The sequence below is a fragment of the Pyxicephalus adspersus genome, chromosome 1 (genome assembly GCF_032062135.1).
Source record: "Pyxicephalus adspersus chromosome 1, UCB_Pads_2.0, whole genome shotgun sequence".
Taxonomy (NCBI): Eukaryota; Metazoa; Chordata; class Amphibia; order Anura; family Pyxicephalidae; genus Pyxicephalus; species Pyxicephalus adspersus.
The window spans coordinates 32,951,371-32,978,299 of record NC_092858.1 but is presented as its reverse complement, the minus strand read 5'-3'; the positions used below and the strand labels follow the sequence as shown (position 1 = coordinate 32,978,299).

Here is a 26,929-nt window from a genome sequence, read left to right as displayed (position 1 = left end):
ATGGATCCAGAGGGCCACCCATGGCCTGATCTGCACATATCAACAGTTTATAAATACAGGAAATATTTTTACCTTTGGGTTAAGCTTACGGATATCGTGCCTTTTCTTTGATAAGTTAAAAAGCTGTAAAACAAATCAAGCTAGTCAGAATCAAAACACACACACCGTAAGCTACATTTACAACTACAAGAAATACATTTATAGCAGATAGTGGGAAGGTGAACACTCACTTTGTAAATGTAAAGATGACTGTACAGAGCATCTCATTGTTAACAAGAATAATAAAAAATGCCATTCAATGCAATTAATTCTAACGTCAATCTGCATTACATTTACGCAGGACCAAGCAATCTGATCCATATATATGCAATGAGAAGGCCAATGTAATATACAGGTTGTTGATAAATGAACAACTCGATTTAACATATGTAGATAATAGTTCTGCATTGTACAGTTAAGCTACGTACACACGTCAGATTTTTATCGCCCGATAATCGGCATCGGCCAATTATCGGGCGAAAATCTGCCGTGTGTACAGTCGGTGTCTCCCATCGTCCGGACGACCGACCTGCCGGATCCACGGACGATGGACGACAGCCGATCCTAATGAACGGTGCTGTATGTACAGCACCGTTCATGTATCGTGCACTCCCTTGTCGTTGGAAAGGATCGTGAAAGATCCTTTCCAACGACAAAAATTGGAAGTGTGTACGCAGCTTAAGATGTCAGAACTGAGACAGGTTTGGAACTGAGGCTTGTGAAGAGGCTGCTCTCATGAAAAGAAGAAAAATAGCGAGAGCTGTAAATTCATCTTTCTATTTAACATCCCCTCCACAAAACAAGAACAAAGTGTCAATAAAATCAAGAACAAAAAAATGGATTTCTTCAATTAGTTCCCATGAATACCTTATATTCTTTACAGAGAACTGCATATGTCTAATGCATGTGGCTAGATTTTTTGTAGCCCCTTCCCATTCTGCTGTAGATAACTGAGGCTACAAGTATAAGCACCCATATCTGTGATGAATAATTGTAAAGATTTATGGGCTTCTTTAGGCAGGAAGCTGTGTCTATTACGCTTTATGAAGACCTAATGTGAGGACTGTGCCTTTAGCCCTCCTTTAACCCTTGCACTGGGAAGATGGTGTCCACAGCTTTCACATAGATAAACCTATATATTTCCCAGAATTCAGCTTTAAATGTATTTACTGTAAATTACTATAATACTATACAGTACTGAAATGCCATTAATTACCAAATACTTGTCCTCGTGTTTGGATCTTAGCATGCTAGCCACCTCTCGAATGTTGCTTTGGTATCGCTGTTCCTCCAGGTTGGTGGGGAAGAAGACGCTAATGATACGCTCAGTTATATATGTTAGATCTAGGTCGTAATTGCGCTGCATGACGTGGTCCAGGCTGAAACTCCTGTATGAAAGAAAAACATACAGAGATATATTTGTTCAAAATGGAATCCACCTACCACACTCTTACATGTGCAAATAGGAAAAACTCATTGGAGACCCTGAACATGAATACAAAGATAGATGTCTGTAGTAAATAGTGAAGCATAGGGGAGTTTCCATGCAGGTTTGAAACTTGTCATTCTGCAGCATGGTCTCTTTAATGCTAAAAGTACAGCAGACACTTATCAAACATGGAATAGCATCATAGATTGACTTTATAGATCCTAAAAGCATTCTGTACCTGGACAATGACCACAAACATACAACTAAAGTTATATGGAACATTCTTCGATAAAAAGAGGAACAAGGAATCATGGAAAAGACTGTATGCCCTCCCCCCCCCTCCACCTCATGGAGCCTTGGTTTTCACAACATTAAGTTTATTTGGGGTTACATGAAGGAATGAGTGAGGCATCCTATGTTTAGTTCTACTACGGTAGATGTCTGGTACAACCTACCTGCTGAGCTCCATAGAAACTGTGTACAAGTGGTGGGCAAATATTGATTTAATTTAGGTAAAAAGTATGTTCCCGTCCAGCATACTGTAATTTTCTGCTTCTCTCTAGCTCTGGAATAAGTGGTCTCAGTGCAGAGGTCCAACATGGGCCCTACTTAGTCAGGCCTATAGCTAGACAATCAGCAAGACTATCTGCTGATAAAAGCTCTAGCTTTGACTAAGCAGGGGACATGTCAAACCTCCCCAAACAAAAAGCAATAGTGCTTTATGCTTTTAGTGCAGAATGCTGACATGAGGGAAGTTTTCCTACTTTAGATATGGCTGTTTTCTAAAGAAAATTAACTGCACACCTTTGCTTCATCCACCTGGAGTTTATCTAGATGATTTAAACTGAAGTTCAGCTGTCAAGCTGACAGTTCTCTTACCTTGGCAGGGAACTCCGTTGTTTCACACTAATAGACTTTGTGGAACCCTGAAAGTAAGCCAATAAAATAATTACAGCATTGTCAATTTTGTATATAGTATATATGTTTACATTGGGGTAAAGAAATGATCATTTTTCTACTCACCATAAAATATACAGATAGCTAATTGTACCCAAACATTAAATTAGCTGCCTGTATTTTGTGTGTGTTACTAACTATAAATGAAATAATGTTCTTGTCTTCAGACACAGATACAGAGAATCAACAAATAAAGATGTAGCCAGAAAAGAGCTAATCAATTCCAGCAATGTGTTCAGTTAATAAGTTTAGTTCCCAAACTGTTCATATAGTATTGCAAAACTAATGTGAAATGTGGTTCATAATGTTTACCCAGGAGCAGTGACAGCAAAGATCATGATAAAACCAAAATGGCTTAATAACTTGTAGCCGTTTCCTGCAAGGAAAAAAGTATCGCATTAGGAAGGTTTCATAACAGACTTGTTGGAGAAGCACTAAAAATTCTGCCACCAATAGAGTGGAAGCTGAAACTCAGCACATAGCTACTAGCAAATATATTTCTGTAGAAATGTCAGCCATCAAGCTAACCCCCTTCCTTCCTTCCTTCCTTCCACATATTAAAACCCTAATGACATTTGAAGAATGAAATACTGATATCAGGAGACGTTTACCGATGAAAAGGAACTAAAGTACAACTATTTATGAGAAAAATATCAACAGCTGACAATGCTGAGCTTTTATTCTGAAAATGCTTGTTTTTTTGCCTGCTAATGCTTTGTTCAAAAAGAGTTAACTGACTTATAAAAAGTTTTAGAAAACTGACTTTTCTATAGCTTCATTTTGCTGCATGCTTGCACTGGGTCAGTAACTTCAATTGGAACTAAAGTTCCAATTTCAAAATCTGTAAAAAGACAGACATGTATTGCAGAAAGAAACAGGTGATGATTCTTTGCAATAAAACATACCTACTGTGTGCTCCTGCTCAGGAGTTATGTCATTTCGGCTCAGCCAATTGAGATGGCAAAAGATCAAAACAAGGAAAAAGAGAAGATGCAGCTTCATGCAACAGACGAGTGTATTTAAAAAATTGCAATCAGGCAGGTAAGGTTGTTTTACTGCAAATGGGGCATCAAGTGTCTCTTGAGGACCACCTTGATCACAATTATGTTTGTGGTCCTTGTTTAACATTCCCTATGCTGTGTTCCTTAGACTTGAATGGGACATGCCCACACTACATGAGCAACATACCATTTAATTACGGTATATGGGACATTCTAAATAATTGTACCTATTTTAAAGGTCAGCATATAAAAAGTATAATCAAAAAAAGGTATAGCTTACTCGTATTCATTTTTCTTGTCCTGCGTAACTGAAGATGTAGCAGGGATGGCAGTGTCTTTACCCTACATACTTTGTACTAAAAGCTGCCTTTTTTCATTTCAAGAAGTTGGAAGGTATGCTGATGTATGGCACATGTCTAGATAGCCTGTACAGAATAAGTGCATAATTTAAAACTGCTGTCATAATGCTGGATGATTAACATGGTGTAGGAGTAGTGTTTTAATGTCCTGTACAACTCCCTAAACTTTCCTCATTTAATTCATCAGTAAAACCTAATGACAGATACATATAACTCCCTGCCATACATTACTCACCACTCATGTGACTTGCTGGCTTTTGGGACTAATAAAACCTTTCTCCTTTGTATAAAATAAGTTTGGCCAGCTTTTTTTAGAGATATTTTACCGACTGGAGAGTCAATCAAGTAAACTTAAACAGACAAAATAAAATGCTAATAAAGCTAACACCTCCCTTGACTGTAAGTACATTATGCCGTTCTAACCTACGGGCATTGAATCCTATCGAGCAGTTATGGATTTACACACATGCTTTCTGGCATGAATTCTGGTTTCCTATACAGATCAATAATTTCTGTGGAAACAAAGATTCCAAAGCTGTTGTCTGTGCAGTCCACATGGCAAGTTTAACAGACTTGTTATTTAGGGCAATGCAGCAACTGATGCCAAATACAATGGATTTATGGCAATAAGTATAGCGGTCTGTTTTCTGGATCAATGCTCAAGTTTTATTTTAAAATAGACTTAAAACCCAGCTCTAGTCAGAATTTGTAAAAAGAGTTTGAGAAAGAGTGTGGAAAGGTTAGCTGTCAACGTTTAATTGTCATCCATGTCCCCAGGGAAGATTTCTCTTTTATATTCTATTTTTATGACAGCTTCCAGACAGAGCTGAAATAAAGGAAAATATCCCCACACTGTATATTTGAATATTATCATACAGAACGGTGATTGAGGAGAAATGCCTCTATTAGAAACACAGGCAGCAATAAGGCAAAAACTAGTGTATTAAAGAAGGGTTAGAAACTATTTTATTGCTGGCTGTGTCACCATGAGTATAAAGTCAACAGCACATAGCGAATTAATAAATAATGCTTTATAAAAAGGAGAAAGAAAAGCCGTGAGTATTTAAAATACTAGATTTTTTTATCTGTTTTTATTTTGGTGATATGTTTTCTTTACCACGTTTCATATAAAAAAGAAATAAATAGGAGGCTTTACACAGCATGCTTTCAAGAAAAGAATTGACAGTCAGTCAAGGTACAAGTTTCCACACTCAGCAATTTTTTTATAATGAAGTTACAAGATATTCACAGCTTGATGATTAGAATATTTTACTACAGTATTTGGTTCAGAATCTTTTTTTTCTAGATTTTCCTCCTTTAAAATTGGGTGCGTCTTATAGGCCGGAGCGTCTTATACGATAGATTTGTAGGCATCTGAATTGCTTGTCACTGCATCTAAGAACTTCTGACATGTTGGAAAATCTGTGAACCCCACAAATGATTTTTTCCAACCCTTATGTTGGATGGGAGAGATTGCAGAAGTTCCAAACACATTGACAGATCTCACCACAGTTCTCAGTGAAGTTTCTGCCTATAGCCTATCCAGACTTAATATTCCTTCCCACAGCTCCTCTTCTGCTGTCTCTCCATGTGGTTCTCTTCATTGGCTTCCATTTCACCTTATAATCAAATTCAAGCTCCTGTGCTTTGCCTTCAAATCCCTCTAAAGTTTTTCCCCCACTTAACTTTCTGACCTGATAGATTGCTTCTCCAATGACCTATCCTGACTTCCTCTCTCATAACCTCATCACATGCACGGCTCCAAGACTTTTCAAGAGCTGCCCCGATACTCTGGAATGGTTTCCCTCGTCCTATTCAGCTTGCTCCAGCTTTCTGGTTATTTAAAAGAGCACTCAAAACCCATTTGTTCAAACTTGCTTACCTGTCTTTTTCTGTCTTCTAAAGCCCTCTCTACTTACTCACCATTCTATATCCGCCCTCCTACCGTGTGCTGCTTCCCCCACCAGATTGTAAGCTTTTCTGGCCAGGGTCCTCTCCTCCTCCTGTGTCACTGTATCTGTCTGTCATTTTCAACCTGTATTTAATGTACAGCGATGCATAATATGTTGGTGCTATATAAATCCTGTTTAATAATAATAATAGCTGGCCACCATTAGAGATGAGACAAGTTCTTGAAGCCATGACAACGTGCAAGCAACAAGCTATGACATATCCGAACAAGTGTTTCTTTTAAAGGTGGAAAAATAAATTGCAGTACAGATCAACCGGTTTACCTAATGCAGACAAATTTCCATGTATAACAAATTTTACCCTGATGGTTTTCCTTTTCTTCTACCCCTCCCTCTCATCATCTTTTCTAGAACTGGCTGTGTCACTCTCTCCTTTAATCGCAGCCAACAAAAACTTCACACAGACATCCAGCCACGTCCTGCTTATTTCCATCACCCTTTCCTTGCCAGCCCCACCACTCCTCCCAGCATCTATTAACCCCATACCCTCCTCACCATGTGCTGGATGCTGGGCCCCGGTGCAGTTCTTCTCCTCTGGAAGAAAACACACAGGACAGTAAATATAACTACATACAAGAAAATGCTGAATGAGACCTGTTTAGGCAACGTAAAAAATATTTAGTCCATATACTTAATTCTATCCAATGAACTCCAATAGATTTATATTTACATATACAAGGACAAGATATCTTACATTATGATTAAATAGCTCTTTACAGCACCTGAGATTTTAAATGTATTAATTTAAAAATTGGAAAGAACAGGTAGTGTGACCATGTTATAGACCTCGGTCTGCAGCCTCCGCAGCTATGGTAGGGTCCTATTTAATGCTTTGGTAAAGGATGAGCACGAGTCCTTTCATCATGACCATCCCCAGGGATCTCAGCATGTGTATGAATTAAAGGACATGGATTTTGGCACCTTGAGAAACATTCCCCGCAGTTTTTAGGTTGGCTTTAAAGACCCCATTCCCATAAATGTTGGATGTTGTGTTTAGGGGAATGCAAACAATCGTCATTTCTCAATAAACAGGAATAAATCCATTCGCAAACTATGTTTTCTCAGTTTAAAGACATCAGCAGAAAAACATTATAAAACAAGTGTGATGTTCTCAGGCGTAAGTTCCAAAAATGTTTGACTTTTCAGGACATTTGACTGACTAGCAATATATATTTTAGATCAAAAAAACTGCTGACAAAAGTAATAATATTAATGGAATTTGTAACAGTTTCTAAATTTTGGACAATTTCTGGACGTTTAGGCTGGGTCTACACGGACGTTTTTAAAAACACATGTAAACGTTCCTATTGCCTTTATATGAATTTTTATGCTTTTTTAAGCACTTTCATCAGCGTTTTAAAGCTTGCTTTTAAAACGCTGGAAAACGCCTATGCCACATTTTCCCACGTTTTTAACGCGTTTACGTTTTGCTTAAAAACATGGGAAAACGTCCCATTGAAGTCAATGGAAGCATTTACCCGCGTTTTTGTGCGTTTTATAGCTTTAACCCAGCGTTTTAATTTTTTAAACGTTGCAAGCAACAGGTGAGCTAATGTGCAAAAGTGGCCCTGTGGTGACAGGGTCACTTTAATGCAAGCAAAAGTGAGACAATGGCAGACACTAAGTAGAGGAGATGTAATAGCATCCCAATTACTGAAAAATAATACAAAGATCATAATTCATGTTGGAAAGACATTGCATCCATTTCCACCACTCTCCACCGACCCCTTTGTACACCATGTTATTGAGATTATGGGGAACTAGCTTAGGAAATGCAAGTTCTCCATGCTGAATACAGGGATTCATAACCTCTGTACTTATATTAAAGTCTTTTTTTATAATAAAAATGTGTAATGTAAAGACTAGATGTGTTTATATACTTACCATGTCAGGTGGAGGAGGAGTGGAGCAACATGGAGGAACCTGCAAGATGCATACAAAATTTAAAGAGATTAAACTATGACGAGCAAAGATTTGACACATTCTGTAATATACACATACTTGATTAACATTTATATACTGGTATATACACACAAAAACAAAAAAAACTATATTAGTATTTTTATATAAATGAAGACTCATACCATGTTTTGCTATTGGAAATGTCTAAAGACAGTGGAAGGTTTCCTTCACTGCTAATCATGTAAATCTACAAGGTAAGGGAATCATGTTTTCCAGGAAAATAATCATTGTGGGGTGTAAATGTTTCCAGTGCTACAAGGGAGACCTGTAAACCAGACACAAGGGAGCTTTATCCACATATGAAGCTTTTCTAATAGTAGATGTTCACCTTCACAGGTCTTATGTCTATATATAACATAGAAACCTCCACCCATGAAATGGACAGAGGACCTATTCATAATGACCTTGAACAAGCATGACTGACGTCCATGGGACTAAAAGGACCACAGTTCTAAGTGCACATAGTACAAAGCCGTGTGTGTGTGTGTAATGAGGCCTTAAAACTAAGTTAGGTTTTAGATTTTCACCCAATATGTTATTATTTCGATTTCTCAATGTAGACTCCTGGAACAACTGGCAAGACACATTGGGTAACCCAGGACACATGTGATTTTCTTTTTCCTTCCTTGTGGAGCTTAGTTAACTGATTCAAGTTCTGTTGTTTCTAAAAACATTTTGTTCATTTGTGGATATTGTTAAAAGGTGAACGAGCCTGTAACAGGTTTTTCTTTCAGTCTGTATTTTCACTAGGTAAACTGCCCCACAGTCACTGGGACAGTAAGTGAGGGTAAACACAACATTTTAAAGCAGAACTTTGTGTACTGTGTGGGTTATAGGTATTACTCAGAATGCTATTTTCCTGAAATTCATGATGCCCCTCAATACTCTTTTATTGTCACTGATGTCTACTGTGTTTGTTATTAGGATGCCCATGCATGTACATGTGTCACATTGTGCCACCCTGCATTTCCATTCTTAAACAACTTAAAGGTTGTCACTGAAACAGATGATGAGAGGAGATCTTTTAGACACCTGTCTTGGAGACAACTGTCTAAGAGGAATTCTTATTTTGTAAAACAAGAAGTGAAGGCAAATGCTACCAATAAGACACAGAGGAAAAATAGTTTAAACAATTTCCTTTTCTAAAAATGTTTTACATTTTGATACACTTAAACTGCATTATGAACATATGGTAAAATAATATTTTTTTCAACTAACATGAAATGTAACTGCTATGGACCCTTGCAGTCATTAGGTTGTCAATAGTACTTAAAGCACCCCTAAAGCTACGTGCAATAATTGTCGTTTGAAATGAACAATTAATGACCTGATACTCGATAACAAAAAAGAGCACAATGGCTGGCTAACGACGCCGATGAACGAGGAATGTCACTGGAAACGAACGACTGTCCCAGTGGATATGATTGGGCAACGATCGTGTACAATCTTTTGTGTTTACGGTCAATTAGTGATTGTGGATGGTACTGCAGTACACTTTCTCCGGTACATGTCACATTCTACATCGTTCAAACAATCGTATCTAGTGTGTGTACATTATTGGTGGATTATATCTGAACAATCGTATCGTGCATTATATGATCGCTCAAAATAATCATGAATAATCGCTGATTGGTTGTTAATCGTTCATTTTCTAACGATAATTACTGCATGTATGTACATAGCCTTAGAGAGTATAAAGTAAACTTATCAGATAAAACAAATGCCCAACCTGTGCTATCCAACCAAGCCACAAATCTAACAAGTAGTATTATTATATCATTGCAGATAAATGGAACATACAAAAGACAGATAAAGAATGACTAGGATGTTGGTCTCACCTTTCCTTCACATTTTTTGTGGCTTATGATCTTGCAAACTGAAATACAAGAAAGAAATAAAGGTTATTGAATTGAGTTTACTGAACATTTAAAATGCTTGGACAATCACTAACACACAACACTGATACCCAATGTAATACTACAGTTCCCAGAGGTTTTCAGACTTATGAATATTACTGTTACTATTGTTTTACACAAAATGAGGAACATGGGAGAAAGAAATGTGAATCTGTCACACAGTAAAACTGTAATAGTATTCTGGGTGTCAGTAAGCCCTTTATGATGCCTTCTATTCAATACCACTCTTCTACACGTATGGCAATATAGATTGACTTTAAAGTTGAACTCCAGGCACCAGACCACCTACCTAAATTCTGGATTAGGTGAGCGTTATATCATGTGGGAATCCCAATATTTGGGTATTAAAGATTTGATTCCCAAGGCTTGTATTGATGCTTTCCCTTTAATGTCAGTTTTGGAGAGCTTCAAGCACACAGACATGAACTCCCATGGGTGGGTGACTGCAGAAATGTTTGTGATGTACTGTGGAAAATTCTCCTCAAAACAACTACGTACTATATGTGATATGAGCTACAGATTCACTGAAATAAACAAACACATGAAACCAGATTTTACAGATGAATGTTTAAAATACCACACATTGCATGAACAAAGGCTGTCCAGCAAGACTTTAATTAGAAACTAATGTGATTACTGTTTTTGTTTTTACTTTAAAGTGATCCCACTCTTAAAGTCCTTTAAAGCTCGTTCAGGATGTTGGTGGATGAAATGCAACCAGACGATTCAGTTTCATTTTGAAAGTACATGTTATAGTGCACTGGGAACTATGAAAATCTTATATGGTATTATGTATCCAGGGCTACAGTGTAAATTTCTTTCTGTATCCTGTATTCCTTGCTGGGATTATATATATGACTGTTTTGATCACAACAAGAAGGGTGAACAATTTGAGTAAACTACCATATATACTGTATACGTAATGATCAGCATGTGAATATTTGTGGCCCATATATCAAGGACTGATCAAGCCAAAAATATAATGTGGAGCTGCCAAGTCTGATATTGGTTGATTAGCATGAGTGCTTTCTTGAGATGGGAAGGTACTAAGGGAAGCATGCTGCTCTCTTGAAACATGTGTGTGGTTGTGGTTCTGTATGAATGATAAGGATGCAAATAGCACGGATTCCAGTTCACATGATATTCCTGATCTGACTTTTTCCACATATAATATACACAGTTATACTTATCTTGCCCTAAGCACATCTTGTTTGGTTAAAATGTACTCATCTTTATAACAATATTTTGGAAGACTAGTAATTATATTAGGAGTTAGTGAAGTAGAATTTTAGCACAAAGTTACGAGTTGTAGGGTTTAGGTATTCAAATGTAATTGCTAGGTTGTAGTACTACACTGGTAAATGACCTAGTACCTTGGTAACATGTGACTTTCCCACCTTCCTATTTATATGTGTGTTTAATCAGCATCATTTCTCCAAAACTGCTGGAATAAACTAATAAGAAGTCAGCTACTCATTTTATATTTATATTTCTTATTATAGCAAAAAGATCTCTGCTCATAGCTTAGTACTGGATTAAAAAAGAACAATACTGCACTTCCTAAATATGTTTATATGTAGCTGTCTATTTATTCATTTTATTTGTAAAAGTAGGAACTTGTTATGTTTAAGCATGTAAAGATCTAGAAAGACCAAGTAACAATATTTGCTTAGAAATGGCCAATTGCCCATTTGAATAAAACAGTAACACATTATATACCAAACAAATGAGAACTAAGCTGCATAGCACATTTACTTACTTTTATTTCTAAAATCCTTGACAGCTATCTACAGAAAGCTCATTTTAGGTGGTTAAGAAAGAGAAACACAGACTCCCTGTTATGCTGAAGCAACAATTACACAGTTGTGCTGAAGTCATCATGGGTTTATCGCAGCTACAACCTACTTTAATTTGCAGCCAGGGTAATGAATGAAATATATGCATTCTAGTGAATTTCACAAAAAAATTTAATTTTTCCAACTTATAAATGATAAATTAAATGGACATCAATATTATTTTAGTTATTTAAAAACACAGTTTAAAAAATGAAACTGTTACACAAAAGGCTACTGGAAACTATCTATACAGCACATTTTTTTCTATTTTCAAAAAAGAAACAGAACTTTTAACTTTATCTCAGTATGAGAAAAGATTACTTGAAGCCAATCAAAAGAAATGTACAATTATCCAAAGCCTAGTAATAAGCTAGGAGTCCCAGGCCAAAGTTAGGCATCCCAGCTTAATGTATATTAATGAGGACTGGGGAAAGCTTTTCTTTTATGTTTACAGTAAAAGCCAGCTACCACTTCCCTGTGACTCACACAGCTCTGTGTGAAATTGTGACATTCGCTGTAATGTGAACTCCCCGGTCACATTACTGACCACTGAGATCCCGTGTTCACAAACAACTCATTTGTGACCCTATGGTCTAAATTATAAGCCAGAAAAAATACAAGAACTTTCCATGAACTGCAGTTTAGAAGTAGATGCTACGGAAGCTGATGGTTCACAGCCTATTAGAGAGATCAGAGATTTCTTTGGGTATTTTTATTAAGACTTTTTTAGAAGACAGATTAGATCTTTCAAAAACATAATGCTTTTGGTCCAGACAGACATCAATGATCAGCTAACAATGGCCTGTGCGCATTTGGAGGCAAGCACAATTATGTGTAATCCCTGGGAGTGTACAATACTCAGCCATGCTTTGGGTGTAGTGAAATAAAGCAATCAGAGTGGTTTCCAACAGGTAATTATTTTCACCTGAGCAGCCGATTACCGCTGAGCAGCTTCTAAGTTCCCACCAACTGCAAAATTGACAAAAAATGGCTTTGGATTTGGGTTACATCAATGCAGCCTAATCTTAAAAACCCCAAAATAATGTATTTTCAAGACTGGCTAGACACCAAAACATGTCACATTGGATAAGGCTGGCTGGGGGAGTTTCTGTGACCCCATTTCTAACTAATCGCATAAATGGCAACAAGGAACTGTCCACTGCCAAGTTACCTGAAGTGTAAAATCACTTAGAAAATTAAACATTTAATACTGGCATTCACATACCGCTAGGGTATTCCAGCCAACAAGCACCTTCTAGATAGCCACCAAGACCACAGTCTTGTCTGGACTGATACCTAATCCATATCCAGCAGAGAACAAAGGTTCATGTGGAACTTCCTGTAGCCAGAAGTGTTTGTTGGGAATTACCTGCATTCTTAGAAGTAGCAGGACATGCCTTGGTGCCTGGACAAACTAGCAAATAGCAAGACTTGTCCCCTAAATTGTAAATTGCTTTTAGAAAGAAAAAATAATGAATTGAAACACACAAGTATACAACCTTTACACCCTACACCCCCCCCCCCCCCTACCCACCCCAAAGAAAGGGTTCTTGTTCTTCTGAAATTGCAAAATTGCATTGTTTTGCGTTACATGGTTAGATCATATAATTACAATGCCTCGAGGTTGAAAATGGACTACAAGCACTTCAATTTACATAGGAATAGTTAAATGTGACTCCCATCAACAGAATGATGTAAAGCTCCAGAGACTGGGATTTAGAATTGTTCTCATTCACTGTACACAGAGTTCCAAACAATACAGATAAATAAAAACAGGTGGTGCAATCTATGGTTTTTCTATCCACAGACGGAAGCCTTGCATTCTACATGTACATCGACCTCAGTTGACCACCTCATATGCCAGACATCTTTTGGTGAGCTGCAGCATATGTCTTGGCTAGAAAAAGGTCCAATGTAAATGCATAAACAGTACAAATAAAAATGTGCTGAAAACATGCTGAAGCAAAAAACAAATGATGTGTATTACATTTGCCTTTCAACATATTCATATTATAAAGCCTGGTCACTGGAGAAGGATATATCATTTTGTAAATTTCAAATACACTAGCACTAAATTATAACCTCTGTTTCAAGATATGTGTATGTGTGTGTGTATTGCACCGCTGACACTTGCAAAAAATGCAAATATTGTTTAGCAAGAACACAATGGGCCTGATTTATTAAAGTTCTCTAGGACTAGGGAGCATAGACTTTCATGGGAGAACCTGGGTTCTCCAGCAAACTTGTGAATGGATTTCATAAAAATCATATTTATTAGTTGGCAAATGTTTTAATCCTGGATCAGTTCCAGGTTTCTGGGACATCCAGGTTCTCCCATGGTAGTCTATCCTCTCTAGTCTTGGAGATCTTTAATACATGAGGCTCAATCTATCCATTGTTATAGCTGTATTTCCTCTTTTCTATTCATCTTCAATTCAATGTGGGGACAGGGGGATTTCCTGCAAAAATATCAGATAAAGTGACACTTCCAGTAAAAAAGAAAAAAAAACTATTCCTTTTCAAACTTTATAAACCTTTGATAATAATCATTAATTAACTATTCCTTACAAAAATCTAAAAACATGCTCAGGTCTGTAGGGGTATATAGGAGTGAGAGCTAAACTGGTTTATAAAAGACCCAAGGTAAGGAGTCACAAAACTGCTTTCATTTTTAAAACCCCACAAAATAAAATCTCCCACAACATGATTGGTTGTAATTGGCCACTCGTCCATTGTTGTAGTGATGAATAATATGACATACAGGTCACCTCTGAGGCCCATGAGCTGTATAAAGCATGCAGAAAACTTATCACCCTTTACCTCTGCAGACGCTTCCTTGGGACACCACGGGCTCACTGCAAGCGGCACACAGCCTCTTCTTTCTCAGACTTTTCTCTTGGAAGATGTGACGCTCACCTCCTGGGGGCTGTAAAAGAAACAAAAGTAAGAAAAAAATTCTACAGACAGAGAGTCAATACTAAAATTGTGGGCTCACAAAATATGCAGCATACAACCACAACAAAAGAGTAACATGGAAGAGTAACAAGAAATGTTGGGCTCAAAGCAACATAGTTCTTTTTACTAAATATACAATTTTTATTGTTTTTTTAGATTTCTATAATGCAAAAAAAAATAAAAAGGGAAAATACACCAAACATGAGTTGGGAGGCTTGTGAGAATTGGATACTTCTGAGTAAGGGAGAAACACAAAGAATATGATTGCTGACCTTCATGTAAAAATGTTGGTTAGCAAGTCAATGCTGTTATCAGTACTTTCTGAATCACTGACCTGGAACAAGCATGCAGCCAGTAAAGATGGAGTAAAAGCACCTCTCCTAATCTGCATGATTATTCTGGGTCTATAAATCAAAGTACAGGTTGACAATTGAAAATCCGGCCATCAATGATCCGGTTCCTTCAGTTTTCCTGCATAAATTTCGGAGTGCAGTTTCAATACATGGACTGTAGTACACTGTTAGTCCACTTATGTTTTGATGGCGCTGTTCTGCAGAAACAGCTGTTAGGTCTTGCTTGCTACACCAAATACACGTTGAGATGTCCCTGCTCCCTCGAACTGTGCCAGAAGTCTGTGGGTGTTGGGAGAGGAAGGCTGGCCTGTGTTTGGAGGTGAGTATAACCTTCAAAAATCTGGAATTTTCAAAAATCCGGCACTTCAGAGGTTGCCGGATTTTTGATTGTCAACTTGTACTGAAATTTCTGCATCCGCAAAAAGGACAGATCAGCAATGGCAGCAAACATATTGAGCCTGATTCATTAAAGCTCTCTAAGGCTGGAGAAGATAAACTTTCATCAGTGAACCTGGGTAATTCAGCAAACTTGAAAAAGATTTCAAAATTTGTTTGCTATTTTTTATCAAATGTTTTATATCCTGGACCAGATCCATTCTAGGTTTGCTGGATCACCCAGCTTCACTGATGAAAGTATATCCTTTCCAGTCTTGGAGAGCTTTAATAAATCAGGGCCAATGCCTCAATAAAGACTTCTGGAACAGACACATGCTCACAGCAAACGGAAGAAACCTTTTAAAACCTAAACTTTTTCCCAGCATTCAGTACAGACCTCACATCAACACTTATTTATTTACCATACAAGCCAATCTGTCTAGATAAAGTAACAATGGCAGGGGTTGAGAAAAAATATATTACTGCAAAGTGAGTTTAAGAAGTTGCAGCAACAGTTTATTTGTAAATTAAGCTACGTACACACTTCCAATTATTATCGTCGGAAAACGAACGACGAACGTTCCTGCACGATATATACGAACGATCGTATAGCACCGATCCTGCACATAGAGGTAACGACACGATCGTTCGTAGATATTGTACACACAATAGATACGATCGTTTAAGCGATAGAGGAACTATGTGCATGACAGGAAAGTGAACGGACGTTCGTTCATCACGCATGCTCAGACCATGGACGATCAACGAACGACCGTACACACGAACGATGTTCAACGATCGTCGTCCAATCCGATCCGCCGGTCCGGTCGTTCGTTTCCAACAACTTTCCTCGTTCGTCGGCGTCGTTGGTTACTTTTTTACGAACGATTTTTTGCCCAATCGATCGTTCGTCGTTCGATTGGAACGATAAAAATTGGAAGTGTGTACGCACCTTTAGAATAAGATAAAACCAATTATCAGCCAAGTGGTCAGTCATTTGTGAGACTTTGCCAAACTATTATTCCAGTAGAGAAATTTTGGAAAGAACATATTGTACACAACAGAGATACCATAACCCGATACTTAATATTTGTTGCATTTTCTATGGTGCTATAACTACTTGCAACTTCACAACCCGTACCTCCTGTATTTACAGTTTGGCTCCTGTCTCTCAATGGTTGATATTTTGTGATTTTTGTTTTACTTTGTACACTATTGGACTTAATAAAAGTAAAGTAAGTTATATATTTCAAAAATACCATTTACACCTTTGAAATTAAAGCGGATTAGGAGTACTCCTAGCAGTGCTATGGTTTGGTTAATTCTTTATCTGTTCAGGTTTGTATCCAGGTAAATGTAGAAAAAAAAGTAGAAAGATTATAAAATAAAACAATAAAGAGTAAATAAACTGTTGACTAGAGTTACATGAAATAACCATATACAATTATCAGAATACCACAGGCTTCGCAATAGTTGTTCTCTAAAGTAACTTGACAGTTCCAGCAAACTGCTCTGCATTTCGTCTTGTCGACATCCGTCTATAAACTGTACTATACGTGTTACAGATAGTCTTACACTGATGTGATGGTATGGAGGGAGGCCTAGAACAACCTGCCAAAATTTGCTGCTCACAGCACTGCACCGCTAGTACACTGTGGCTTGGCACTGACACTTTAGCTTGAAGGGTATCTTCCATGGCGCGCAACTGCAGAGCTGGAAGGATGATTAAACATTTAAAAGTACATCCACCCTCCTCAGCACCACGATAAATATAATTAGTTTTGTGTTTCACTAGAAAAGCTCAGACATAATGTATGCAACCATTGTGGTAATTTTTAAAAGCTGGCTTAAACTTAAAGGTTCTCCAAATTCTTTGATTCCTGCTCCAGTTCTATAATTGATAGTAAATTTTCATTACATCTGCATTAAGCCTCATGATACAGGAAGATTTCAGCCCATAAAGAAAGAGAGACCTAAAGGTAAAAAATACCCTTTTTTGTGTGTGTGTGTGTGTGGGGGGGTTAAAATAAAAGAGGTAAAGCCTCTTCCCTTCTGTCTTTATTGTCACGGCATACCTACTGCTCCTTCTGCGCAGGCCCGATCCCTGGCATGCACAGAAGGAGCTTTTTCTTCAATTGGGAAAAAGAAAATGGTTATCTCACGCATGTGTAGGAAGAGCGGAACTCTTTTCTCCCCATATACCACTGGCTACATCAGCCGATCTTGCGCCTGTGCAGTACAGAATGCGGAAGAACGACAAGGAAGATGGCATCGCCCGGCACTTTCTCTGCACCAGAACATAGAGGGATTCCAGGACGCCGCGGGACCCAATCACTTTAAATGGGTTCATACAGCTGAGACATTGGTATTATGGTTTCTTTGGTTATTGAATAGGGAGTAGCAGCGGCACCTTGATCACCTGCTCAAGCAGTATTTGAAAACAATTTGTTATCCTTTATTAGGTAACCAGTGCACAGCACGTGTCAAAGCACAGCTGGTTAAAATGTAATCGTATAATAATAATTGAGTATTTCCAGCTTCACTGAAGACATGTTTTCATCGGAAAAGATAAACGGACAGGAAAAAAAATGGGAGGCTAAATATGCAGAAGTGAAATGTTTTTTGCACAGCTGCTCAACTCAAGTATTTGAAGTCAGAAACAAAACAATGTTGAAGAGGAGGTGACAGGAAGATGTATGTAAAGCACTCATTTAGATGATGGGTGTAGCTGTGGGCCAGACTGTAGGGGATATTACGGGACAAATGATTGCTGCTAGGAACTTGTCATTCACTGGGAAGCAGCTACAAATACATAGAAGAATATGAGTGAAATCCAATTCAATGAATACTGCCTGAAACATTCTAAGATTTGCCAGGTCATACATATATAGTAAACAAGTACGAGTTCAGACAGTATTAAAAGAATATTTATATGCCTTTGTTATAAAGCCATATGTCTGATATAGACAAATACATGTTCTCTTATCCATCTCCATACTGTCTGGATTTTGTCATGACTGAAGTAAGTAACTACAGCCATTCCAACTGTGACTGGGCCAGAAGACAGTTGGGAGCCCATTTGTGAGCTTCTGTTTGCTACTACTGTCAGGATAATCTTTTTACCTTCATTAATATTCTGGAAGGTATCTGAGTACAGAAAGTAAACATAAAGGATGTTACATGGAGATACTTGCTGACTGCTGGGAAATATTTCTCTAAACAGAGGAACACCACAATGCATTCTTATGAGCTGATTTATAAAAACACACACTAAAAACAAAAACATTCACTATTTAGATAAATCTTGGGATAGAAACTATGTTGGAGAATCTCAATGACATGGATGTGGAAACATCAAATGCTCACTGGAGTAAACACAATGGTCCTGATTTAATAAAGCTCTTCAAGGCTGGAGAAGATACACTTTAATCAGTGAAGCTGGGTGATCCAGCAAACCAGAAATGAATCTAGTCCAGGATTGAAAACATTTGCTAACAAATAGCAAATGACTTTTAAAAAAACAATTCCAGGTTTGCTGGATCACCCAGCTTTACTGATGAAAGTGTATCTGCTCTAGTCTTGGAGAGCTTTATTAAATCAGGCCAGTCTTTTTGTGACTGCTAACTTGTGCCCTTGTCATCCCAAGGTAGTTTTATTTTAGGCTAAGACTCATTTTAGTCTTGGTGAATTGCAGCATTGTACCGCAATCTCAGGTACACTCTCAATCACTTCCCTTTAACTGTATTGTAGTAGTTGGGAAACATTTTATGCATGCGTTTGTGGTGCAACATGTTGTTTCTGGCCGCACAGCTGCTTTTCTTCCTCTGGAGGAAGAATCACATTGCAGCTGTAAATACAAGGGTAATGAGTGCCAACATGTTAACCTGCAGTGAGGTTTGGCACTCCTAGGTGCATGGCAGCAGTTTGGTAGGCACCTGGGAGCAGCTTACCACACAGTTTGCAATCACAAATGTGAAAGGGGCCTTACAATTTGCACAAATCTTTTTTTCCTTTGTGTTTGTGATAAACGATTGAAGGAGGAATGAAGCTCTCCTAAAATAATAGAAATAGGTTAACTTTGAGCTTTACTGATCTGTTACATTACATAAAGGCCACCAATAGGAGTAAATATCTAAGAATAAGCAAATAAGATAAACCTTAGATAAGGAAAACAACTACAAGAAATTATTATTTCCTAACATTTATTCCCAATAAAAACTATGGAACTAGTTTCATCCATATTTGCTACCAAATGAGGGCCCTGTCATAAAAAAATAATGTATAATACATTATAGGAGTAGACAACAAAATCTCAAAAGCAGAATGTGCCAAGAAAAAACAATAATAAACTGGGTCACCAGGGTTTTTGGAAGAACAAGTCAGGGATTTAAGTGGTTAATGACCAGTCACTTATGGTACATTAAACCACATTTACCACTTTTCTGAATCCATGATGTTAAACTATGCATAAGTAATCATCTTACTTAGACTCTTTATATTTTTGTGTTATAACCTTACAATTGAAGTCATTGACTGTCACAAAAGAATCCATAATTTATAAACTGGAGTTATTTACTAAATCAAGCCCAAAAGTGGGCAAAGGTATTGAACCTCTTTTCTACAAAACCTCTTAGTAAACTCTAGTGAAACCAACTTTACATGTTACATAATTAGTGAAATGAAGTTCACCGATGTGCAACAAAAGGGTTGTATGATCTCAAAATAAAAACATCAAAGTTTATTAGAAAACCTTCAATTAAAAACTTTTGGACAGGTATTACATTTTCTATTCCCAAACATCCCTATCTATCCTGACAAAACTAAATCAATCCGGCCAATAAGAATGGGTAAAGTTTAAAGACTTATACCGCAGGGTATATTTATCAATGTTTTCCTCCAAGATTCAAATACTTGTTATGCTTTTTATATTGAATTCTGTGTTGTGTAAAAACATTTACAAATAGGTCATCAGGAGTGAACCTGAAATAGCCTGGTTCTATCCAGTATGCTCTAGTGTGCACATTTTGTGTCATAATAAATATTTTGGAGCTTTCATGTAAGAAGAATGTTATGCAAATAAATTATGTTTAATTCCAAGCTTTAACATTTAAAAATGTGGGGAATTCCAAGAAGGGGCATAAACACTTTCTTAAAGCACAATGAATTCAGTAAAGTATTGACTTAAGTGACTGAATAAAATATCATTATGTCTGTAAGAACAATCTATGAGATGAAATATTCAAGCTGTCCCATTTTTTCTGCCAAGGTTGCCTTCTGTGGTCTGTGTTAACATTCTGCTTGTCATTCAAACCCCCTGATTTTGTTAGGACCATATGATAGCTATCTTGTGCCTTTTTGTAAGCAGCTATCCAATCATGATACTAAGGTTACAGGAAATTAATGAACTAATTAAGTATGGTATTCATTTTTTTCATATACGTTGGCCATATGCATTAAAGAGAGCTGCTTTGCGTGTTATCACTCCAAGCGAAGCTACTTGGATCAAATTCCTAAAGCTGATGCTAGATGTGGGGCAATGTGCACTAATACAGCTCCATTCCCAGTAGGGTTCTTTCTCCCGGGCCAGCACTGGTTCCTGAAGTTAGAATAATTCAGAGTTCAAATCTTAACTGTCAGGTAATTTTCACCAAATCTGCATACAATAGGGTGGGTAGTATGTTGGCATGCAATGCTTTGTGCTGTGGTTTTGTTCTGTGCTGAAGTGTGCTTTTCCTGCCTGTTGTGCTTGCAATAGAGCGAGTAGTTACAAAAACAGGTTGTGCTTCACCAACAAACTCCACTAAATGCATTGTTAGGTACTGGCTTGTGAATTTGTTTCACTGACAGACTGAAAACGCAAGGGAATGAGAAGGAGTTAGGCTGGGGAGGAAAGGACCAGATGACGCTGGACATTCACTAGTCGGGAGATGATGTGCATCATTACACATATTGAGAAGCTCACAGTGTGCAGTGAAATCAGAGTGAGCACAGGAGAGGAACCTTTCCTGATGTCAACCAAAAAAAAAAAATTTATATTTCTTTTATTAAATCATTTATTCGTGACCTTTTTTCCGAGAAGGAACCCATGAAATAACTTTAAGATCTTAGGGAACCCCTACTATAATTACTATATGAACAGCTCACAGTACAATAGTCTGGTGGTCAGTGGGAAGAATGCCTCTTACATTACTGGCCATTTGGAAGAATGCCACCATTGCAGAAAACATAAAGGGAAATAAGGAAATGTTGGGCTCCAATGGTTTTAGCATTACTTCCTGTCCTGGTGACAACCATTTCAACAGACACGAAGTGAGAGAAAATCTGAAAACAAGGACAAAGACAGAAATAAAAATCTTGCTTTTCTGTCCATGGTGCTATTGGAGAGTTCAATTTATTTCCTGCCTGATTTAAAGTTGTTAGCAAAAAGGAGTTCAGTGAAAATTAGACTGGGTCCTAATTATCCCTCACTTTTTCCAAAACTTAAAAGCAGCTTCCTGTGACAAATATCAGAGGATTATGACTCACCTACCATTAGGGCTCCAACTGCCTACCTAGGTGGTTGTATATCGTTCCCATTGACTCCTGTAACCCTACCACCAGTCAACCACCAACAGAACTCGCTGGTCTTGTTTTTTGTGCAGGCATAACAAATGCTGCCCATGTTGGAAAGTCTGATTTATTTTATAAAAGTGCATTGGAATGTCAGACACTGACAACTGGCTACCAGTCCAACTGCTTAAGAATCATCACTTTCGATTACTAATATGAACGAGGCCTTAATGTGCACTAAAGACAATGTGAATATGTCAGATCATGAAATGATCAGTTTATTTTTGAATTTTACTTATTGGCGCTTCTATATACAGGTGGTGCTCAGGTTAAGGCCATCCAACATACGGACGCCTCCTAGATACGAACGCACGAATGTGCAGAACTGAGGCTTGAAGGGGGGAGGGGGCAGTTTGCATGACTTGCAGTAGAAATCTTTTGCTAAACACAGCTGAGGTTGTGGGTGATCTTAGGGGGGTGAGCTCTTTCAGTAGGTTCTTGTAACTCTTTAATGTAACTCTTTGTTTGTGAATCACACAAGTCATAGTAACTGACACTCCACTGCCTAAAAATATGTTATGAGATAAATATCTGTCCTAGCAGCATGTATTAAAATATTGTACCTGTTCTGATTTACATACAAATTCAACTTAAGAACAAACCTACATGCAGGTAGTCCCCATGTTACATACGAGATAGGAACTCATTCAAAAGCCATACATTTAGGCTTCTGCTCCTTATAATGATTCTGTGTAAGGTGAAGGCACGAGAGAAGCGGTTGTTATGCTTGAGAAAATTTCTGCCAGTAATCACCATTTGCTCTCGTCCCTCTATTAAAAGTAACCTAAACTTTCACTTTTCCAGTGCCTCATCCATATATTGGCCAGGAAAAAAGATTGCAGTGGTCCAGACATGGAAGTAAAGTCTGGCATTGCCAGGAATTTACTGTAAGAGAGATGCCCACAAATGGCCACCATAGGAATAATCCAGTCCGTTTCAGTAAATGTTTTGTAGATTTTTCTACCCATTCAAATTTTAGTTTTTCTTTGAAGGTTTAACTTTGACACATGCTGTTGTTTCAATACATTTTGCAAATAGAAATTGAAATGGAAATTCTGAACCTGAAAAATCCTGTAAAAGACCCAAAACAAATAGAGGAAATTCTTAGAATAATGCGTCTTTCATCATACCCCTTTACAAGAGTGAATTTTTTGGATCATATTTAGACAGAATCATATCTAAGAAAGAAAAAAAAATAACCCCAAAACCTCTGAAATGTTTCCAGTGCTTTGCTTTTCAGGATCTGGTTACCTAAGCCTGTGTGAGCCATACTTTATGAAAGTTTGGTGGGGAACGCAGGCCCACGAACACTATAAAACTGCCAGGCGTATTTTAATTTCTTGGACCGACCTCCCTACTGGTATTAACTCTTTCCATATGGTGGCATTCACCAAGAAAAATGAAAAAGCTAGCAAGTTTCACAGAAATAACGAACATCAGCAACACACTGAAAAGACCACTGAGTTTAGCAAATATTTTTTGTAGTACAGTCTCCCGTTATAACAACATTTGGCAATGTAAGGATTTATTCACACTTGAACTGGCACCTATGGAATGATTAGGGGTGTACTCTGATCTAGGATTAGTTGCTGCACATAGTATAGTGGCTGAATTTCTTTTATTTCAATTACTAGCATTCATCTTCCGCCATTCATGAGCTCCTTAGGTAAGGCGCTCTCAAAGAACAACGGGTTGCCCCACACACGAGGGCATGAACGAGGGGTTGCGCAGTTTACAATGATGTAAAATCAAGTTTATGTTTTATCAGAAGACCAGAGACAGGTCTACAAAACATAGATACACTGGATTTGAGGAAAGTTGTTCATGCTGCTGAATGATTAAATGTCTAAATGTCCATGGATGTCTATCAGCTCATTTGTAAGAAAAATGGAATCAATAGGTTGGAAAAGAAGTGACTGGCAACCAGTAATCCGATCACTCAGTAGAAATTTAGTAAAAAAAGTTCTTAAGAGTTAAGTGCAAGTACCCAAATTTTGTACCAACCTGATGGAGTACAAGACACCAAGAAGCAGCACAAGCCACCAGGCAGTTGTGTCCCAACAAGAATTAAGCAGAGTGTCAGAGAATTAAGTTCATTATTGCGGCTTTACCTACCACTGTGCACTTATAGTCTGGGGTGTCCAGGACAATCAGGGCTCAAAAGAAGTGAGCTGAATGCTACTGACCATCAAACTGTATATTGCAGCAAAAGTTTGTTTTTGAATATTTAAATTATCTACTCATTTTTAGCTTGTTCTTAGCTAGACTTCTGCTTTAGGATTTGAATGTGGTGTAGCTTCCCCCGAAGCATAAAACCTTCACAGTTTTGAATGAAATGCTTCAGTAGGAATTAGGCAGAGTGGGCAATCTGTATAAAGTTTCTTGATGGGAAGCCTCTATCTTTGTGGATATACTCCGTGGAATCTGTGACTTTAAACATCACAAAGAAGAATTATATTAATCAATAATATTTATTATCTAACAATAAAATATCACAGGGGTGTATGACAGGGTTTCTTTGGATAATTAGGTCCTCCTGTAAAAAAAACGTGAGGTTGCATTGATATAGGAATATAGTTTAGAATATTGCTGTGCATTCAAACTGCATTCAAACTTTCACAGTGAGGCTTTTTTAAATGAAAACACACCAGGCAAGCACAATCACGCAATTCAAGCATTAAAAAATAAAACTTTAACTCATCAGGTTAAAGGTTAAATAACAACAGTATGGATGATCCAGTAAATTCTGGGAATTATTTTCTCAATGTTCTCGTAAAAGCCTAAAATATATGATAGCTATAATCCCACCTCCTGTTAGCTTTGAATAAAAAAAGAAAGTACAGCTACATAAAAGGGTGACCTTAAAACACATAGAAGTATAAGAAAAGGAGAGTACATTGAAGTGAAAATCAAGACAATCATAAAGCTTTGCCGGGAATTTCTATAATTTGTAAAACGTTTAAGTACAACTGCTTGAAACACATTATCCTAAAAAAACATATATTAAAAGCTAGTCTGAGGTTAATGCTTCAGCATCATATGCTGCCATGAGCAGTTAACGCATAACTTTGGTGAGGTGTTGCCTAGTGAACCTTGGTTAATAAGTCAGCGACAAACACAAACAATCTGGAAACATGACAACAATATGTCGTTTTCCATTTTACAAGGTTATGTGCAAAAGTGTGTCAGGTATCTGTTTATGATTTCATATAGTAGGTCCAATATGGAAAGTAATAGATATTCATTAGGACTGTAGCGTTAAAGCCTAACTACAGCCAGAACAACATAATATGGGAAGGTTAGAAGCTCAGGGTACTTTTTGCTGTCTGGGTTGCTATCAGAAGATACTCACTTCCTGTTCTGCTTTCTATGAACTGAAGGGAAAAGTCCTACATGGAGTACATACCCCATTTGTATTGCTCTTGTGTGTTCATTGCCTTAGTTCTTGTTCTGTCTTCACCTAGCACAAATGTGAGGAAGTTATCTCTAATTCTTTTTTGTCTGCCATTTACCGAATATGCATACTGAGAAGAGAAATAAGAGAACCCTGCCCTAACTTGTCCAAAAAAGCTTTGAGTTGACAATCTCAATATCAATGTAATCTTCTTCATGCATCACACTATGTACTTATAACTCCAGTTCTCAGCTGACCAAAACAAGTTTTTCTCAGGAAATGTATTGATTATGTATTCAGTGAAACATATTGGAGGAGATCCTAACTACTCTATATGACTTTGTTGGAGGTCTCAGGACTTGTGATGGGAACATTGGCTTAGAGATTCATAAATTTGTTCTCAGGTTTTACCGCCAATGGTACATATTTTATGGTCTTCATCTCAGACTATAGGTCGAAGACTGATCTAAATACTCCAAGATGTCCCTATACTGTGATGCTCCCAATGAAAATGTCATTTAAAAACTGTTAGTAGAATCTGTAGATATAAGTGAAGTTATAATGAAAGTTTTACTTTCCATGTAAACATAAAAGCCCAACTCCACTTCATCCAAATCGTCTTCCTTTTCCCCTGGACGTCTCCTGTATGTATTCTTTTTTAATACCTAAGCTTTCTTATTAGTCATCAGACCAATCATATTACAAGCAGGGTTCTTTTCTTGACCTCTTCTCTGTCACTGGGCTGTCATCAATGATGCCGAGCAATTTTTCAGAAATAAAATTATTATAATAGAGGGCATTTTGTTGATGCTTTTCAGGGGGTGGGTCCATGACACCCTGATGTAAATAAATAAAGGGATTTTTATGTAACCTCACCTTCCATATGTTTTGATTCATACTAATTATCATTCTGATAACCCTTTTGTAAAAAAGAGATACAATATAGCACATACAATTGTTACGCATACAACTTATTAATGCTAATAATACTAATAACCAATACTGAACAGTCTTTATTTTCAATAAAACAAAACTTATACCTTTTACAGGATCAAGTAAAATGACTGCAGCAGCCAGAAGTAACAGGCACCTGATTTTAGTTATTTTTTACTAGATATAAGTAAACAAATACCAAGTATTGGTTGCAGCGGTCAGTAGCATTTTCACAAATATATTTATTGTATGTTTCTGAATCATATGTTTTGTGTACACACATTATATGCATAGCAATGTATGTCTCTGATCATTCACACATTACCTGACTTGCAGCACAAAGCTTCCCTTTCTACACTACATCATTGTCATCTGAATTAACTTACACCAGCATGAATGGCCATGAGCCAAACATAACATACTCAGGAACACATTCTCATGTAAAAAACAAGCCAGTGATCAATGCTCAGCCCCTGCAATGTGTATTCCCTCCTGTCATGCTACGTCATGTATTACACAGTTCCTAAAATTGCTAATCCTTCCTGGCGCTCGCTATGTGGTAGAGATGCCCTTGCAACCATTACCAACTTATGAGCCAGATTTTTTAAAAGCTCTCCCAGGTTGCAGAGGATACACTTTGATCAGTGAACCTGGGTGATCCAGCAAACCTGGAATGGATCTGGTTCAGGATTGAAAACATTTGCTAACAAATCCATTTCAGGTTTGCTGCATCACCCAGCTTCACTGATGAAAGTGTATCTTCTCCAGCCTTGGAGAGCTTTAATAAATCAGGCCCCATGTATCTCTGGTTCTTTAGGGCTGCTATGTAGGAGCAGAAGCCT

General features: G+C 37.5%; 1 protein-coding gene across 3 annotated transcripts in view; it reads right to left on the bottom strand.

Annotated features, from left to right (window-relative positions):
* The window catches only part of TNS2 (tensin 2), a 102,816-nt gene that overhangs the window by 24,709 nt on the left and 51,178 nt on the right, over nt 1-26,929 (bottom strand). For all 3 annotated transcript variants that reach the window (XM_072405672.1, XM_072405689.1, XM_072405681.1), the window contains exons 2-8: nt 14,289-14,394; nt 9,556-9,593; nt 7,640-7,678; nt 6,251-6,289; nt 2,348-2,394; nt 1,256-1,427; nt 73-123 (exon numbers count right to left, since the gene is read on the bottom strand). In XM_072405672.1, the coding sequence (XP_072261773.1) occupies nt 73-123; nt 1,256-1,427; nt 2,348-2,394; nt 6,251-6,289; nt 7,640-7,678; nt 9,556-9,593; nt 14,289-14,394 (492 nt within the window). The remainder of the gene's footprint in view (nt 1-72; nt 124-1,255; nt 1,428-2,347; nt 2,395-6,250; nt 6,290-7,639; nt 7,679-9,555; nt 9,594-14,288; nt 14,395-26,929) is intronic.